At 34.9% G+C, this 17755-nt stretch overlaps 1 protein-coding gene across 6 annotated transcripts in view; it reads right to left on the bottom strand.

Moving 5' to 3' along the window:
- Window positions 1–17431, bottom strand: part of LOC128176279 (girdin-like) — a 33902-nt gene extending 16471 nt beyond the window's left edge. For all 6 annotated transcript variants that reach the window (XM_052842500.1, XM_052842503.1, XM_052842502.1 and 3 more), the window contains exons 1-12: window positions 17069–17431; window positions 16899–16981; window positions 14333–14441; window positions 8060–8129; window positions 6283–6425; window positions 2918–3037; window positions 1801–1967; window positions 1367–1448; window positions 929–1000; window positions 650–736; window positions 276–422; window positions 28–163 (exon numbers count right to left, since the gene is read on the bottom strand). In XM_052842500.1, the coding sequence (XP_052698460.1) occupies window positions 28–163; window positions 276–422; window positions 650–736; window positions 929–1000; window positions 1367–1448; window positions 1801–1967; window positions 2918–3037; window positions 6283–6425; window positions 8060–8129; window positions 14333–14441; window positions 16899–16981; window positions 17069–17113 (1261 nt within the window). In that variant the 5' untranslated portion in view covers window positions 17114–17431. The remainder of the gene's footprint in view (window positions 1–27; window positions 164–275; window positions 423–649; window positions 737–928; window positions 1001–1366; window positions 1449–1800; window positions 1968–2917; window positions 3038–6282; window positions 6426–8059; window positions 8130–14332; window positions 14442–16898; window positions 16982–17068) is intronic.
- Between the last annotated feature and the right edge of the window lie 324 nt (window positions 17432–17755).

The raw sequence follows: 17755 nt of genomic DNA on the forward strand, positions 1-17755 counted from the left end.
GACTATGGCATCGCTTCCTTGTCTTACCCATAATCCTTAGTCTGGCAGAGTCAAGCTCTTTCTCCAGGTTAGTGCTTTCATTCAGACTGGACTTTTTCTCATACTGCAGCTGTGCATTCTCTTCTGTTAGAATCCTCAGCTTCTCTCTGTCTGAATCTCTCTCCTGTGTAAAAAAAAAATATCTCAATAAGCTCTAAAACAACATATTTTAGTCATGGTATCATGAAAATAATAATGAATTTTTGGTACATCTTCCAATTTTTGAGACGACATACATGTGCCATTTCCTCGATCATCTGCCGTTTTTTCCGGAGCTCGTTCTCCAGTTCTACGACTGTCTCCACCCTCTTGTGACAGTTAGAAAGTTGCTCCTCGAGCATGTTCTTGGTTTCAATAAGAATTGTGTTGTCCTCTCTTAATTCCTGTAAAATAGGACTTTTATTGAAACTAAATATACATACAAGATATATGTAGACTGGGTAATTGTTATCTATGAGCTCGAGATGTGATGAAAAATATCTTATTTTAAGTTTCAATTAAACTGCTAAAAAATATTATAAGAGTTATGTCTCTTGACATGCTACTACATGTTATATTAAAATTCCAGCTCATTATTAGAATTTTGTGCACAAAAAAAAAAAATTCTTACATCCACTCTGGTTTTGTAGAATTCCAACTCATTTAGTTTTTCTTTGTATTTGACAATTTCGTTTTGATACCCGTCAGCTTTTCCCAACTGTCAAAAAAAATTACATTATAAGTATTTCATGAATAACCACAGCTCATTAAATCTATTAAATTGCTTCGTAAATCAAGTTTCACTTATTCCAATTCACAAGACTTAAATATTTAATGTGAAATTTGAGGCCTCTTCTCTCAGAATGATCAGCCTCAGGAACAGACAAATTGGCCAATGAAATATTCATACCTTTTCTCGTAAAACGTCAAGCTCATCCCTCAGAGATCTCGCTGACCTGGCATCCTGAACCAACTCAGAATTCTGAACAGAAAATTTTAAAATTTTCTTTAATATATGACCTCAAAAAATTAAAAGAAATCATAATTTCATATTTTACTAGAATTGAAAATCAAAATAATATTTTTTATTAAGCTCTCTCACAAATTTCTTGAAGATTCCTGTTTACATACTACCGGTAATTTTGAATCAAATAAAATAAAATTCACACAGGCTCTTTTCAAAATGATGGACCTCTTCAACATTTAAAGATCCTCAATTGAAATCACAACACCATTGGCTTTAATAAGTACATGTATAACCCCTTATATATTCAATCAATTGTTCAGTTTGACATATTAAAGACACAGGGGGTAGAGAGTAAGGCGGGGCTTTACTTTGGACACTGACCTCATGCCTGAGTCTGGACACCAGGGACTTGTTCTCCTCAAGCTCATCCCTCATGTCTGACAAAACCTCCTGTTTGTCCTCACTACAAACAAAACAATCATCATCAAAAACATTGCAACCATTAACTCGATTTGTTTACCCACTAATAATTTGAGAGACATCATTTTGTGGTTGAGAATGATGATGTTCGTGAAAAGGAATCTTTTTATTTATGGGGGCCAATTTTCATGCTTCGTCAATTTATTTTTCAACATTTGTAAGGATTTCATATTTTTTGATATGCCTCTATGAACAAAATGTCATGACTTTGTTTCATAGTTTGTAGGGGATGTTAATTTGTGGGTAAGGGGTACCCAAAAAATCCACCAAAATTGAGCCATCACAAATATTATTAATTCCACAGTGTCATGCTGACAATCTAATCTCAGACTTACAGGTCTTGCCGCAGTCTGCGGATCCTAGCTTTACAGTCAGCTAACTCCACCACCAAGTGGTGCTTCTCAGGGCTTGTGGGTGGGGTGACTGGGACAGGGGTCCCCTGGATACTGCACTGTAGCTGGGTCTGGAAGAAATCCCTTTCCTGGACAAGCTCCAGAGATACCTGCATCAGAACAACATCTCCTTATAATGTATAGTCAATGCAAAGTCAGAACACTCCTTATAATGTATAGTCAATGCAAAGTCCGAACATCTCCTTATAATGTATAGTCAATGCAAAGTCATGGTTTTTTTTCTTTTATCATAGGAAGGAGGCAAATGAAAACAGAGTATAAAGGATTAGTATTTTTATTTTGTTTAAATCTTTTAACTACAGTTCAAAAATATAGGTAAACATTTTAATATTTAAATTTGTACAAAACAGAGAATACAATTTTAAAATACATGCATAAGTGATAATGAGTTCAAAATTACAAATCAAGATGAAACTAGAGGTACTGTGAGAAAGGTCACAAATTATACACCCTGCTAAGAAAATATAATTACTCAAGTGTTTCTCATTTGGAAAGTAATGGATGCACCATTTTTCTTCCATTGACATTGAACCTGCACAAATGACCAGAGCTCAAGGTCAGGACATATTTTCAGGTCCCAGGCAATCTCAGTGTCAAATTTTAGCTAGTAATTATTTTCTATAACAATATAAAACCTAGGAATTAAGCATTTTTTTTGACAAATAACCTTTGGTCAAGATCATGACACATCCTTGGGTCATAATCAATCTTTATGTGAAGGGAGAGCTCCACATGTTTCTAAATAAGAGAGTTATGGACCTGACAGAAATTATGCACTTTTCCTATTAGTGACCTTGAACTTGCCCAAATGACCTTGGGTCAAAATCAGGACACACCCTCAGGTAATAAAAAAAATTTTGTGTGAATATACTCTAATGTTCCTCCATAAAGGCAGGACTGGACACAATTATTCAGACAAACAAGGTAATTCCTATATACCCCCCCCCCCCAAAATAAAACCTGTTTGCGGTGGACAAATGTTCGCTGAAATAGGTAGGAGGACAAAAGTTTACTTTAATAAGACGAACAATAGACTCACCTCAGCAAAGTCATCCCTTTCTTTGATGACTCTGGTAAGGTGCTTGAACATTTTCTCTGCATAGGTCTCAATTTGTTCTTGTGGTTCAATGGGCAGAATGGACTCAGAGTCATCTGTGATCTGTAGGAGTAAAAGCAGTATCATTTTAATATCATTTATGGATGCTTACAGCTTTTAAATTGAATTCAATAGAAGTATTTTCAACAAGATCTTAAACTAATATATTCATATTACATGTGTATGCTCTGCATTCATAAAGCACTTGTCATTGGACCTACAAATTATATGTTAAAATCAAAGCCTTTAATCTGTTTGATGTTTTGTTTGTTTATTATGTGGCTGTGTAATAAACACAGCAGTGTGACTTGTTTTGTGTGGTCTTTAAAAATACAACACATTGCAACTTTGCCAGCTTGCACTTTAAACATGATACAAAATGAATTGGCAAGAATCCAATTTGCTGAATAATTCTAGAGTTGAACAAAATTATGTAAATTGGACTACGGCTAAAAACATTAGCTAACATTGTAAACTATAAATTAAAGTTGAAAAATGCATGTCAGAATCCCAAAGAAAAAATGCCTCTACAGAACTTCCATTTCATATAAAAGCAACTCGTGACAAAAATATTATGATTTTGACCCTTTACCAATTTTTGCCTCAATAATTACATGTATTGAATCAACTACCCAGTAATAGGAAAATCTTCGGGAAAATAATATCTAGGTGAAAGAAAAGATTGCATAATTTTGTCAGAGTAGAAGAAAATCCCAATCATTAGGCATTGTAATGTGTACCATGTAGATGCATCAGAGCAGAGAACAAGAAACCTAATACACATAACTACTTAACAAATCTGATTAATATCCTAATGACATGTAAATGGTGCTTAATAAATGGTAATTTCATATCCTTGTACAATAGCTGGTTATGTCATTCCATACACCTTTTATGAATGGATATGCTCATATGCTTAATGTGTTTATCAATAATTGCTGGATTTCTCCTTGTACATGATATCCACTATCAGCCATTCTTCAATACAGCTAATGTCTTTAGCCATAGTCCAATTAACAATGTTAATCTATTGATCTCTGGATTCAGTACTTCAGTATTTATAAATGCAAGCTCAATTCCTCAGAACTTTCCTACAACAAACAGTACTGTGTTGTCAAATTCAATGGCAGCTGAACATGGAATAAACTTGACTTCACTGTGCCCCGTTTAAATATTGATAATTGCACTGAGACATATTTCAAGGGTTCCAGCAATAAATTACAGTCTAGGTATTCCCATAAAGCTACCAATCGATAGCAATTCTACCCACCATGCATTCCATTCTGTTAAGGAGAGAGGCTATCACCTCCAATAGCAGCAGAAGAGATAGGTTCATTTAGTGATTGATAAAAAGGCTATGAATATTAATGTTAATACCGGATACCTTCTGTTTTATATATATAGTTTCATTGTGTGCCAATTCTAATTGAATACAAAGAATTCTATTTAGCAATATACTAGTGCTATATTTATATACTGTAGGTGTGAGCATACTTTGGATATAGTCATATGTGTACTAATAAACACATAACTGTGAACCAAATTAGTCCACTAACCTTTGTAAATACATGTACACTCTCAGGACTAACAATATATGGGAGTCTGGGCATTTGTATGCATAACAACTTCATGCTCATGCAATCATAGAAAACACTGCTAACAAACATTGGATTTTAGATAATTTTCCATTGAAAAAAATGCATTGGAAGCCATCTTTTTAGGGATTCTAATGTCAATGCGAAAAGCCATACACCATATGCAACTCTTTGATTCTGTCTACCTTGAGACATTTCCATTTGATACCGACAGAACAAACTGATCCTCTGAAGGCCATCTGTGTGAGACACACACTTGTGAGATATCCCATTACGTGCCATGCACCAGACTGGTGCTGTGTCACCCCAGCTTTGTCTGTATATACCTGTGCAAACAGCGGAATCTATGCAACTATTACCCCTCAATACGTGTACAATATCTACACAATATACAGGATGTCAAACAGACTAATGGGCCCCTAATTCAACAACACACATAAACTGAACTTCCCCCATCTGCGTACACGTTATTCAGCTTCGATCACCTGTAAATACTTACAGAGCACACATCTTGGAGACAAATGGCTTAAAAAGTCTTGGTTCAGGTAAATATGAGAATTCAAAACTTTTATTTTTCCTTTTAAAGTTTGCATGGGCTCTGTTGACCATAACTCGACCAGACAAATTTATCTTTGGACAATATTCTGCTTCCAATACACAAACAGTTATTTTTCTTTCAGATAACGAGCAGTGACAGAAAAACCTTGAAGGAATTAAAACAGCAAATACTCCATCTTTTGTTGAAAAAGTTTCACCACTCCAAAATCTTATCAAAACTGAATAAACTATAGATAAATGTTGATGGGTTTTCTTTGTCTGTATACACAGAGTAAACAAGCTATATCTACTATAACAGAACAGTGTCATAAAGACCAAGAGTGGGGGATTAACTAGAGCTCCGGTGTGACTTTCAGTTATAATCCTCCTTAAACTGTTAGTCACCACAGCAAGGGTCTATAAAGCCTCAAAGACTATGCCAGCCATTTCCTGGCCAATGCCTGATGATGAAAACTGTTCCATAAAGATGAATGAACCCCGAAACTTTTTATTGCTGACCTTACCACAAAACCTGGTCAGATTATCAATATATGCATTCTCACTTAAAAATCTATGAGTCATGCAAAGAGTTTCACTTTTTCTACTGCCATCAAAAAGCAAAAGAATCCAATATTTATGCAGTGGAAAAAGAACTACATGGTAGACCCAAAAACTATGGATTTAAAAGTACCAGTGAAAAATTCAGCAAAGACAGCATAATCAGTTGATAAATGGAAAATGAAATAAGCTCAAGTTTAAACTGTTTTCAATGAAGACCTTTAAGCTGTTTTCTAGGTGTTTGTGATCAGTATGAATATTTTCTAAGTAAAAATCCCTTCAGGGAAAAGCTTTATTCTGTTTTAGAACTCAGTAAAAATAGTTCTTGATTTCAGGCTGCATTGCCAAACACCTTTTTAGTCCACAACTTCTAATAAAACAGACAAACTGGTAAGCATAGAAAGGGCCTACATCGCTATTTTAGTAACAGATAAAAAGAACCTTAAAATTTAATATTACTGGTAATCTGAGCCAGGTTTTTTTTTTAGATGATAAATTTCATTTACACCTTTCATTACACCACACATTACATAAAGCATGCAGATACACAGACACTGGACTATAGGTGTCGGTAAAGACTGAGACATGTTAGTGATGTCACTGTCACCGAGTACAGACCTCTTTGATGTGCTCCACAATGGATGTCTGAACGTCTACGTCGAGCTCTTTGATCTTGTCTATGAAGTACTCCTTCCTCTCACACTGGACGGCACAGCCCAGAATCAGGAGCAGGGCCTTCTTCATCTCACTCAGGCTGATGTCTGTAAACACAGTCACAAAACCATCAAAATGTACAGAAATCTCACACATCTTCTATCTTTTGGGTTTCATTTTGTAATAAATAATATAACAGAAAAACTCGGTTATAGCTAAGTCAAAAAGACCAATGGAATTACTTCGTTTTATCTGTGATTCGTTATATCCGTATAACGAATTAGTATAAATATCTATAAAATATATCTATAGTGAATTCACAATATATAAGTTTTCTTTCACAAGACTATAATTTTGCTAATTGAGGCTTAAAATGAAAATACATTACTTTGAAAATTATATTCGAAAATATATTCATTCAAACTATTTTGTTAACTGGTAGTGCAAACTTTTTAAACTGGAAAGAAATTTGCTATAAAGGTTTTAAATTTCGTTATTAATCACCTCTACGGGACTCAAAATCAGTTTGCTATATCCGTAAATTCGTGATATCCGAATTCGTTATAACCTTAAAATTTTGTAAAGTTTTGTTAAGAATTTTACCGGGAACTCAAAAAAACATCGCTATATCCGAGAATTCGCTATAACCGTGTTCGTACTAAATGAATTTTACTGTATTTGATCAATGAAAATTGAAAACAAATTATCTTCATTGACAAAAATGTAACCCCCCCTCCCAACAAAAATATTAAAACAGAGGCTATTTGATGACATCTTTGATTTCATGTCTTTGGTGGAATATAAAGGAAATAAAACTTAAACAAATGGATAAATATGTCAGCAATGTAATAGAACAGTTAAAGATTAACATGATTAGGTGGCTCTTCCAATCCAATACACACATAAATAGCCCAGGGTACAGTATCTCATCACAAGTGCCTAGCCAGTCAGAAAATTGCTATCTTTGATGTTGATTTATGTTACATTGAGTTAGGGAGCTCATCAATGACCAAGTCTTAGAAAGTGTGCTAGGGATTGAATGAGCAGATTCTGCAGGTGCTCTGTATCATTTAAATTGCTAAATGTGTGTCATCATTGACTGCATCTGTGGTGAGTGTCTATGATTGGCACTGCTAGGCCTACAGATGCTTATTTTATCAAAAGATGTCTGTATCATTGCTACATTTTTATCTCTAATTCAAATGATCCTTGTCAAAGAGCAGCTCCTGAAAAGAGGTACCCAAAACCCTATCCTGGCTCCAGGAACCAGGTAAATGGAACCTTGAACTAAATCAAGACTTCAGATTACTACATTCTTGTACTGGCACCACACACTAGGTAATTAGAACATGGTGCTGGCTACGTAATCAGGTAACCAAAACCATTTTGTTGGCTACACAACCAGATAACCAGAACATCGTACTGGCTACGTAATCAGGTAGCCAGAACATTGTACAGGCCACACAACAATGTAACCATACATTGTACTGGCTACATAACCATGTGACCAACAATGGTACTGGCTACATAACCATGTGACCAACAATGGTACTGGCTACATAACCATGTGACCAACAATGGTACTGGCTACATAACCATGTGACCAACAATGGTACTGGCTACATAACCATGTAAGCAAACCACTGTAATGCCTACATGACTATTTCAGCAGAACACAGGTGTGCTGGTCCCATTACAAGGTAACCAGAACATTGCCATAATGAAGGTTACAGATCATTACCTTTGTCAGGCTCTCTACATATTGTCTGGTAATTGGGTAGCTTCAGAATCAACAACTGTTGCAGGACGTCCTACAAAATAGAGAGAACAATTACTACCTAATGTATCGATTTAAAAGTTGCATGTTATTTTGTATAGAAATTAACATGCAACACCAAGCATCTCAAGACTTGCATGGAATAACTAGCTAGCCTTGTCTGTCAATGCCTGGTTACCTCCAATCAAACTCTACCCACAGACATGTTACAATTCATTTTCGTCTTTCAAATTATCAAGATACATGTTTGAACTTATTCTCGAGATCAATGAAACACAACATAATCTTTATTGCCGTCAACCATCAGAGTCTTTCAGTGAGGTTGTTAAATACAGCTTAAACAATTAAACATTGAATTTTAAAAAACTTTTCCAATTCAGACTGTAAAGTAAGTCTATGATAAACAATATCTATCGGTACATATATACATATAGGTGTATGAAACCTGAATGTGTTAGGTAACAAGGGTTTGCTCCTTTGCAATGTAAATCTCATAAGTGGGCTTCATTTGACAAATAAACATTGTGTGCATTTATTGGAGAGTCAAAATATTGTTGATCTGGAACTGTTAATCTCTCAGTTTGGTGACAATGGAATTTCTATTGTGGCTTTCATTTCATATTCCAGCCTTTCTTCCTTTCTTTATCAGGTGTTATTACTCATAATAATTACCACAGAGCCGCTAATAGAAAACATGGCTTCTTAATCCCTCTCTCTGACACAGGCACTACAAAAGCCGAGTGTATTGGAGTACAAAATTGGATGAGCACTGGGCCATACAAAAGGCAGGTTACCCAAAACTAAAAAGATTACCCCCAAACCAGACCATTTTTAGAAGGAATTAATTCAGTAGATCCTCTTACAAAGCTTTTCTGCCTCACTAACGGGAATATTTATCTATCATTCCCAGACTAAATACTTTCCAGGCTATTGTGCTTCTGTTCTAATTACACAAAGAAATGCAAACTTGCTTCTGCAAGTCCCCATTTTTCCGTGGATTAGACTTCGTCCAATGAAGTGTTGATTGAGTGACATTGATCTGTAAAAACAAAACCTGACAGAACTCATGGTACTTGGAATCTCTGGACCTCTTTTATAACTAGCACATCAGGGGAAATACATGTATCTGTAACTCAATTATAATGTTTCTTTACATCCAAAGCTATGCACAGGTGCTTGCCAGTCTATAATCAGTGCAAGTTGTAAGAGCATTTACAGTATCTAAATCAGCAGAATTATTGATACATCAAGAAATGATTGGATCAGACAGCCTTAGAGGCTGATGGATGGACGGCCCATGGCCACTTGTGCTTCTTTAATCTGCTACATGATGGCAAGAACATTCAATTACTTCTTCTGACCAAGGCCTGCATTCTCTTCATGTCTTCTTCATCTGAACCAAATGCTTCATGTTAGAGAGAAATATTTATATGGGGCAGGTAGCTTCCTGTAATTGCAGTTACCCTGCTTGTAAACTGAGGCTAACAGCTTTCACCCAGTGCCAAGCCAATGTTAACCCCTGTCAAAAAACTCCTAAACTTATTAAAGAAATTCTATACCAAAATACAAACATGTTGAAGGGTCAAAGGCAGTCCTCTATTCATTGATTTGATTGCCTTCAGCCAATATCAGAAAACATATTAAATATAACATTGTTAAATGTTAAAGCAAGAATTGCTTGCCTTTAAAACTCAAGGATCATTTTGATCGATCAAGTTTTTTTTCAATGTGCCAAGAAGAATCGTAATCACTACACATATTCTCATACACCCTGAGAGTATTAAGAAACCTGACTGAAATATTATTGCTTATTTCTTTTAACAAAAGTAATATTAACATGCCATGTATAATTTTTTGCCATTTTGTCTGATAAAAAGTTTTCAATAATAATTGCAGATCTGTCGAGCAATAAAAAAAATTTCGATCATTAGATAAAGCTCAAAATCTAAAGTTAATTAACAACCTTAAATAAAGCTCAAAATCTAAAGTTAATTAACAACCCTAAGCGCTCTATTCTACTGAAGACATTTGGTTCAGATTGTGAGATAGAGAGAGTCAGATAGTCTTTGGCCCTCAGGTGTGTGTAGATCAGTGTGGAGATGGGATTGTTTAGGTGTTGACAGACCCGATACAGAGTAAATTGTAGAGAACACTACAACAGGTCCCCCCTATCACCTGTATACCCCTCACAAATACATGTTATCTACAATGATTAGATTTCAGAACAAACAAATCAGGTCTTCACCCTGGGTTCCAATTTTCACACAATTAGCTCATTTCCGAGGAGTGAAGTAAGCTGGGAAACCAATGAAGCATCCCAGAAACTCCATTAATTTCTCCCCACACCACAACCTTCAGTGATAGCAATACACCCTGATTAGATTTATTAATTGAAAGGGAAATTAAAGCAATAAAACTATGTAGATTTTTCTTCATTTCATTAAAATTTTCTTTAGATACCATACACAATTATATTAATGTCAATTCTTACACATACAAAAAAACCATCAAATTAAAAAAACAGCAGACTTGCATGAATAAAATGAAGCCATCAATAAAAAAGACAGGAGGGGGTGATTCTTTATCCTTATGATCATTAGATCACTGTACAATCACCAGATTACAATGGATTAATAGATGACATAAGAGAGTTACACCCCTCATAAAAACAAAGGCTGCAAAAACATCTTTCTGTCAGGTGTCCCCCAGAAAATCCCAAAACCCCAGAGAATAGGGCTAGACTGATGGTCACACAGGATACAGTTAGTGTTGTGTAACCCCATACAGAGACAGTCAGGGATTATGTAGCCGTGATATAACAAGATCATTATAGGCTTCACTACACAGATCATCCCAGGGTCATCATGAGCCTGACAGCATTCAGTAAAAGGAATCTGTTGTCTTTATTGATTGTTTAATTGAAGATAAACAAGATAGGGAATCCCCTCTAATTCTTTGTTACTGGGCCTTACATCATCAGTGCCACAGCCATTGTCTGAGGAACTGTTACACCAGCTCTCCCGTAACAGAACAGATTATCCCAGGAATGTCTGCTAAACATCCAATATTCTTCTGGGGGCTTTTAATCAACATTGTCAAGCCTACCTTTGGCAGTGGTTCACATAACTCTGAAATAGTTTTTGGCTTTAAATGGTCATAATTCTTTATTCATAACGTGTATTGGCTATAATGTAACAATTGGCACTTTGCGGGACTGTTTCATGACTTCATGGAACGAGTATGTGTGTGTGTAGTTGGACTTATTATTAGGTTCATTAAGATAATGTTGGACCTTTAATCTTTACAATCTAGATCTGGATAGAACTGAACACTGACATACCATTCTTTCACTCTGCTACACAATTCAAACACCAAAAACACAATTGGATTTTCCCCAATTCAAAAGCTATATATACATAAAAAAAAAAGGGAGCATAGCCAACTCTTGAACGATCTAACCAATTGAAATATGCTTTCTGTCGTTCTTGTATCTTCTGTAATAAGAGTCTCTAGAGCATTCTTCACTAAAAGTGTGAGATACAGACTACCATTATTAGTTTTTACAAAAGCATATTGCTCCTTTGAAGAGACAGGTATTATTTTCATTGAACTAATATTCTTCCATGTAATTTCCTTTGTGAGTATCAACAAAGAACACCTTGATGAGATTTTTGCCCGTTAATTACTGCCACAAGACACCCAGTCCTTCATGGAGTTTTTGTTGTAGTCGGCCACATTGATTCCTAAAGCTTCCCCCATAAAGCCTCCCCAGATAAGGTCAGAGTCGGGTGAAATATTGGACTTCACCAATCTTATCTCCTGTCTGCCTCTAACAAGCCATGCTAAAATTTACAGGCAAACAATGGACCTAAACTTTGGGATCCAATTTATATCTCAACGACCCAAAGCCTTCGTTTCAAGCCTCAAGAATACTGCAGACACTGTCCAATATGCCATAAATACCACTGTCCTAGCACGTCTTCTTATGGTGTGAGAAGGGTCTCGCAATCTCTTCAGAAAGATTTCAACACCACTTTGGTTGTTTATCTAGACAATAAGCTAATATTACCAGGTAATCGGGTGCTGTAAACACTACCTACACAGTTAGTTATAAATTTACAGTATCCTGGTGATATTTGGTCACTAGTGTCACTTGAACACAGCCATAAAGCAGTAAAACCTTCAGAAGAGGACATCAATGGAATGTACTGTTATGGGTTGTACTGATCATTCTTGACACCCCCTTAACCCACAGATAAGATAAATACCCTTCTTTTAACATATATCATAAAACTTGTATATATCATAAATTGATATCAAACCAGCCCTTAAAATAGATCCTTCACATATGTGTTTATAGACAAAGTGTTCATTTATGATCACATTCACTAAGATTACCGAATATAAATGTTGTCTGAATTTTCTTGATATATGCTCTCTGATTGTTTTGTATATATCTGAATCATCATGTTGCATAGATTTAAAAAAAAAATTTATCTTTAATCATCCACCAGTGTAAACTTGCAATCTATTTCATAATACAATCTCATTTTACAGGTATTTATCAAAGTCCATGTAAATCAAAGCACACTTTTATACATGAACATGTAAACATACATGTGCAAACACTCCGTATCAGATTTAGCGGTATATGTGGGGTCTTGAATTTCAATTAATTCAAACACCTGTGTTAAGAAAAGTTTACATTATAGTTCTCTACCTTTCACTGTCTGAGCCAGTGCCTGTTTATATAGATCTATACTTTCTTTAAAATGTTGTCAATTTTTTATCTTAAAGTACTAGTATCCTATACTTAAAGGTTGCTCAAAATATTTCAATTAATAACCTTCATGAAATTCTTGTTGACATTATGTGTCAATTTCAATTACGAAATCTTAGAAAAGTCTACTATTTACTTCTGTACTTTATTGATATACTCAAAAACTAAATTAATCTAATTGAGCATATGAACTTGTAATTTCATTTAAACTCGTAGATTTTCTATTTGACTGCTCAAGCTAGGAGTCTCTGAAGTATAAATCTTTACAAATTGATCCCTCATTTTTCATTAATTTCATCAAGGAACATAAAATCCGTTCAACTTATGAATATTTTATTCTTATATGAGAAATTTTCAAACTATACTCAAACTTCAAAAATGAACTCCCCAGCCAAACAACTTATTTGTCCTGAGCCTAGTTAGGCCTGAGATTTATGAACTGTAGTTGTTCTGAAAACACTGACAGGTTAATTTCATCTCTATCAATACACAACATTACACCTGTGATTGTTATAAGGTGAGCAAGTTAGGACTTGAAGCATTCCTCAGACTCATTGCAAGAATTGAGGAATAAAGGTGAGATTTCCGACCAACAAGATAGTGTTTCCACCAGTTGCCATCTCCTGTACGGCTTTTTAATGCATTGACAGTATAGGGCCATTACTTCAGTCATCCAGAACATGTAATTCACCACACCACACCAGCCTTTTCTATCAGTCCAAATCACCCATCCATTATTCATTTAAATCTTTCTGTATTACCAAATTCCCATCTATTTGTTACAACTATTTACTAAGAATGGTAAAAATTTTACATTCCTCTATTGAATCCAATTATAACTGTTCAGACAGAACAATTTTCTGTATGGCCATTCATCCCAAGATTCTGACAAGTTGGCATTGAAATGTTAGGCTATAATTCCTAAGTATGTATCTATCTAACCACATGACAGTTGATTCTTCCTAATAAAAATGCCAAATATTAAAAGAAAAATGTACTTTAAAAAACATTGTCTGAAACTCCAAAATCTCACAAGTTATATTTAGTATATACAACTATAATATACAACCACCTACAAACAACTTGCCAAGTAAATACTTTGAAAGTCATTTCAGACTGCAATGTACATATATATATATAATATATATATATAATGTGATACTTAATTTTGACTAATCAAGTATTGTCTTTCTATAATATCTCAACCTTATCTGAACTAATACAACTCACAACTGTTATGTACCAGAGTTAGACCATCTTAACCAAGCCATTTCAAAGGAAAGTTGCTCCTTTACTGTTGCTCACCATGTGAACGATAAATCTTTTCCTATTCTAATTCCAATACATATCTAGTATACTTTCATATATATATGTAATTCTCATGTCAAAATGTGCTTCTCAAGTGTTGATCCTTCCAGTACTTTGATTTTGCATCTTTTTCTGGTTGTGATACTCACCACATAATAAGCCCTCACGTTCCTGATGAGGATCTCCCAGTTATGTAGCTGGATGTTAACATCTTCCACCGCCCTGTTGACATTCTGGTAGTTGATGGGACGGGGGTCACTGCAAAAATCACAATACACATTTAGAACAAGCATGAGAGAGAGAGAGAGAGAGAGAGAGAGAGCAAACTTAAAATATACTTGTACAAGAATTTGGATTTACAATTATTTATCTAAATGTTGACATTTTTGGACCAGACAGAGAGTTTAAGGGGGTATGATATGTCTGATATCTGTCTTTGACAGTACTGGACTCTCTAATGCTCTTTTGCAATTACTGGTATTTACAAGGAGTTATGGTAGACAGACTTAGTGCACTTCAGCCTTTACTAATGGATACAATGCGATCCAGCCGACAAAATGTGTTTTTGTGTCATCATTAAGAAAAAACACTTCATAAGTAGGAACACGAACAGTTATAGCCTTAAAAATAAATCAAACTAGAAAGAAATTTCAAATAACATACCGGTAATTAAGTATTATATATCTAAGATACATGATACATCATATCTTTTGTAAACTGGTTGGAGATGGGAATAAGTCCATCATATGGATACAGGATCAAACAGCCTACGTACATTGTACAGTTGATTATATGTATCTGCTGATTATTGGGAATCTCATTGTGTGTTTACAGACACTGGGACCAATATCTAACAGTTTGTCACAGTCTACATGATCTACACAGATCACAGGAAAGAGTAAATATAAATATCATGGTCATTCCATCGGCAAGAGTCAATACTTAATCATAAAAAGCAAATATTCATCTCCCTATACAGGTACATCAGACACGGGTATACAAATATTGTTCAGATAAAGAATGGACCCTCTTATCAAGATCCCAACCCCTAAAATCTTGTTCACAGTGTGAATAGAGGCCAATGTCCATTCATCGACAAAGAATACTTTAAACTTGTTGTTATTCTATGTACCTATATACCCGTCCTTAAATGTGACGTTTATTGAAATAATATTAGTTTACATGGTCAAAAGTACTAAAACAACAAAAAGGAATAACTGATGTTATATTTCTGGCCTCGTCTTCTTTTGGACTTTGGTGAGGGATATTCCAGTGATGACAGAACCATTGTTTACTGGAGGGACTATGTGGCTTGAGACATGGTCTTATCTGGGTCTTATCAAATATTGAGATACAAGTGATTGTTTGTTTGTTCTCGTTGTTAAATCACCGTAACAAGTCAATACACAGTCTTATTTCGATCCTCCCAAACCCCGTCACTCTCCAGTGATTTCTGACAATTGCAAGTTCTTTCAGCCTCAGAGCCCCGATTCCATCATTGAATCATTTCCTGATTTCCACACACTGTTACAGCTGAGTGAACTTAATTTCTTAATGAAACAGTGAACTGAAAATTAATGTTGCCTAGGGACTCTCTAAAATCTTCAACTTTAATTGACAAGTATAACAAATTAAACCTTTTCAAATCACTATAAATCCAAGATACATAAAATTAAAAAAAATATTTTATATAAAATGTTATTACATTTACCAGTATGTGAAAATAAAAGTATTTATCTCCTCATATACCAGTAATATAGTGCTATATATTTGAGCACACTAGTACGTAATCAAGGATAGTTAGTATTAATCCATAAATTCAACACACTTGTTTTTGTCAGTTAAGTTCTAGGATTGGAAAAGTTAACCTTAACTTATTTTTATTGAAATGCTAATCCACTTGAATCGAACTGGACTCATTCAAAAAGCATTAAATTATACTATACAGAATGTCAAAGTAAATGTTTGTAAACATAAACATGCGTCATTTCCTTTCCTCTATACCTTTTGACTCACATCCTAGTGAATTTAAATTTTCAATATTTACAGGTATATCTGTAGTACAGGCCTAAAAGAATTTAATCTTTACGGGTATTAATTGAACTATTTCATAAGTAATAATATTGCCAATCTGGCTTCAGGCCAAGACCAAATAAAAATTCATTGCACCAGTTGACACAGAGGTAAAAATTTTATTAAGTCCGAACCACTCAGCTGTAATGGGAGCGTGGCACGAGGAACTAGCCCCTTGATGAAAGAGTGAGGGTGACTGTTAGACTGGCTAGCTGACCACACTAGATTTTTCTATTTTCCTTCATGCAAAGAAAAAAATCAATGGTCGAAGACATGCAAATTCCTTAATCAAATGCATATTCCTAATAGCCACCAGTATTTCTGCGTCAGTGGGACACTTTAATGATTTAATGATAAAGCATGTATAGTCTAATTTAAGCAATGCCATGATATGATAGTAAAAGTAAAAACATTTGATAAAATAGAACATTGAATTTTTTCATATATATTAAGAAATTGTACTGACAATTATTTGTAAGATACAGTGTCAAAATACTGTTATCTATTAAAGGTGTGCAAAATAAAAGGATGACACTCCATGTAGGGACTGGAGGGGAATATAATATTACTTTGAAGCATGTCCAAATGCATGTCAGTGAATGGGATTCTGAGAGGATCATATTGTTGATCTTTTTTACTTACATTTGCAGCATGACATCGTTTAAAAAGACCCCGTCACAGAGGTCTTTGAACTCCAAGGCACGACCATTTCGGAATGTCTCCACCTGCAAGGTAGAAAAAGTGCGCTGTGGTTTCGATTCAAATATAAAATTATTATGCGGTGTAATAATTGAGTTTTAAAAGACACTTACCCACAACACGAGGGGTGTTTCCATAAAATTAACTCCGGCAGCCATTCTATTTATAAGCCTGCCTGGTCTTGCATTATTTGTTCAATATCAAACAATGCAGAAGACATTCCTCTTCGGAATGAAATTTTTTTAAATTGCGGATCAGACTCAATAACTTTTAAGTTAAAACCAACGCACAATTTAACTACATATTCCTTGACACTTGTACATCACAGTATATCCCTGGCAATTAAATCCGATCCAAAATATCGATTAACCATTCCTTGTAATTAAATTATCCCGATTTGACCAATGCCATGTTTTCAACATTTCACCTCAGGTAAAATGTTTTTGTGAAGCCATTCGCATTTGACCTTTAAACTTTGTGAACAAAATATTCATACACCATTTAAATCGAAATGAAAGTGCTTTTTCAATGTGGAACTTGTTCAAAACTCGTATAACCTGTATTCTGAAAATCGGTTGAATTCCGTACTCTAAAAACCGACAATAATTAATTATTTAACCAATAGTACATTAAGGACTATTTCGTATCTACCTTATAGCTCTACCTAGCGAGTGATACTAATGACGCTAAGAAAAGATAACTCGTCCACTCTTTTCTTTCACGTGCCAGATTTGTCTTTCTTTTATTCGACGCCCTCTCTCTCTCTCTCTCTCTCTCTCTCTCTCTCTCTCTCAACTTTC

This window comes from Crassostrea angulata, chromosome 3 (assembly GCF_025612915.1).
Source record: "Crassostrea angulata isolate pt1a10 chromosome 3, ASM2561291v2, whole genome shotgun sequence".
Classification (NCBI taxonomy): domain Eukaryota; kingdom Metazoa; phylum Mollusca; class Bivalvia; order Ostreida; family Ostreidae; genus Magallana; species Magallana angulata.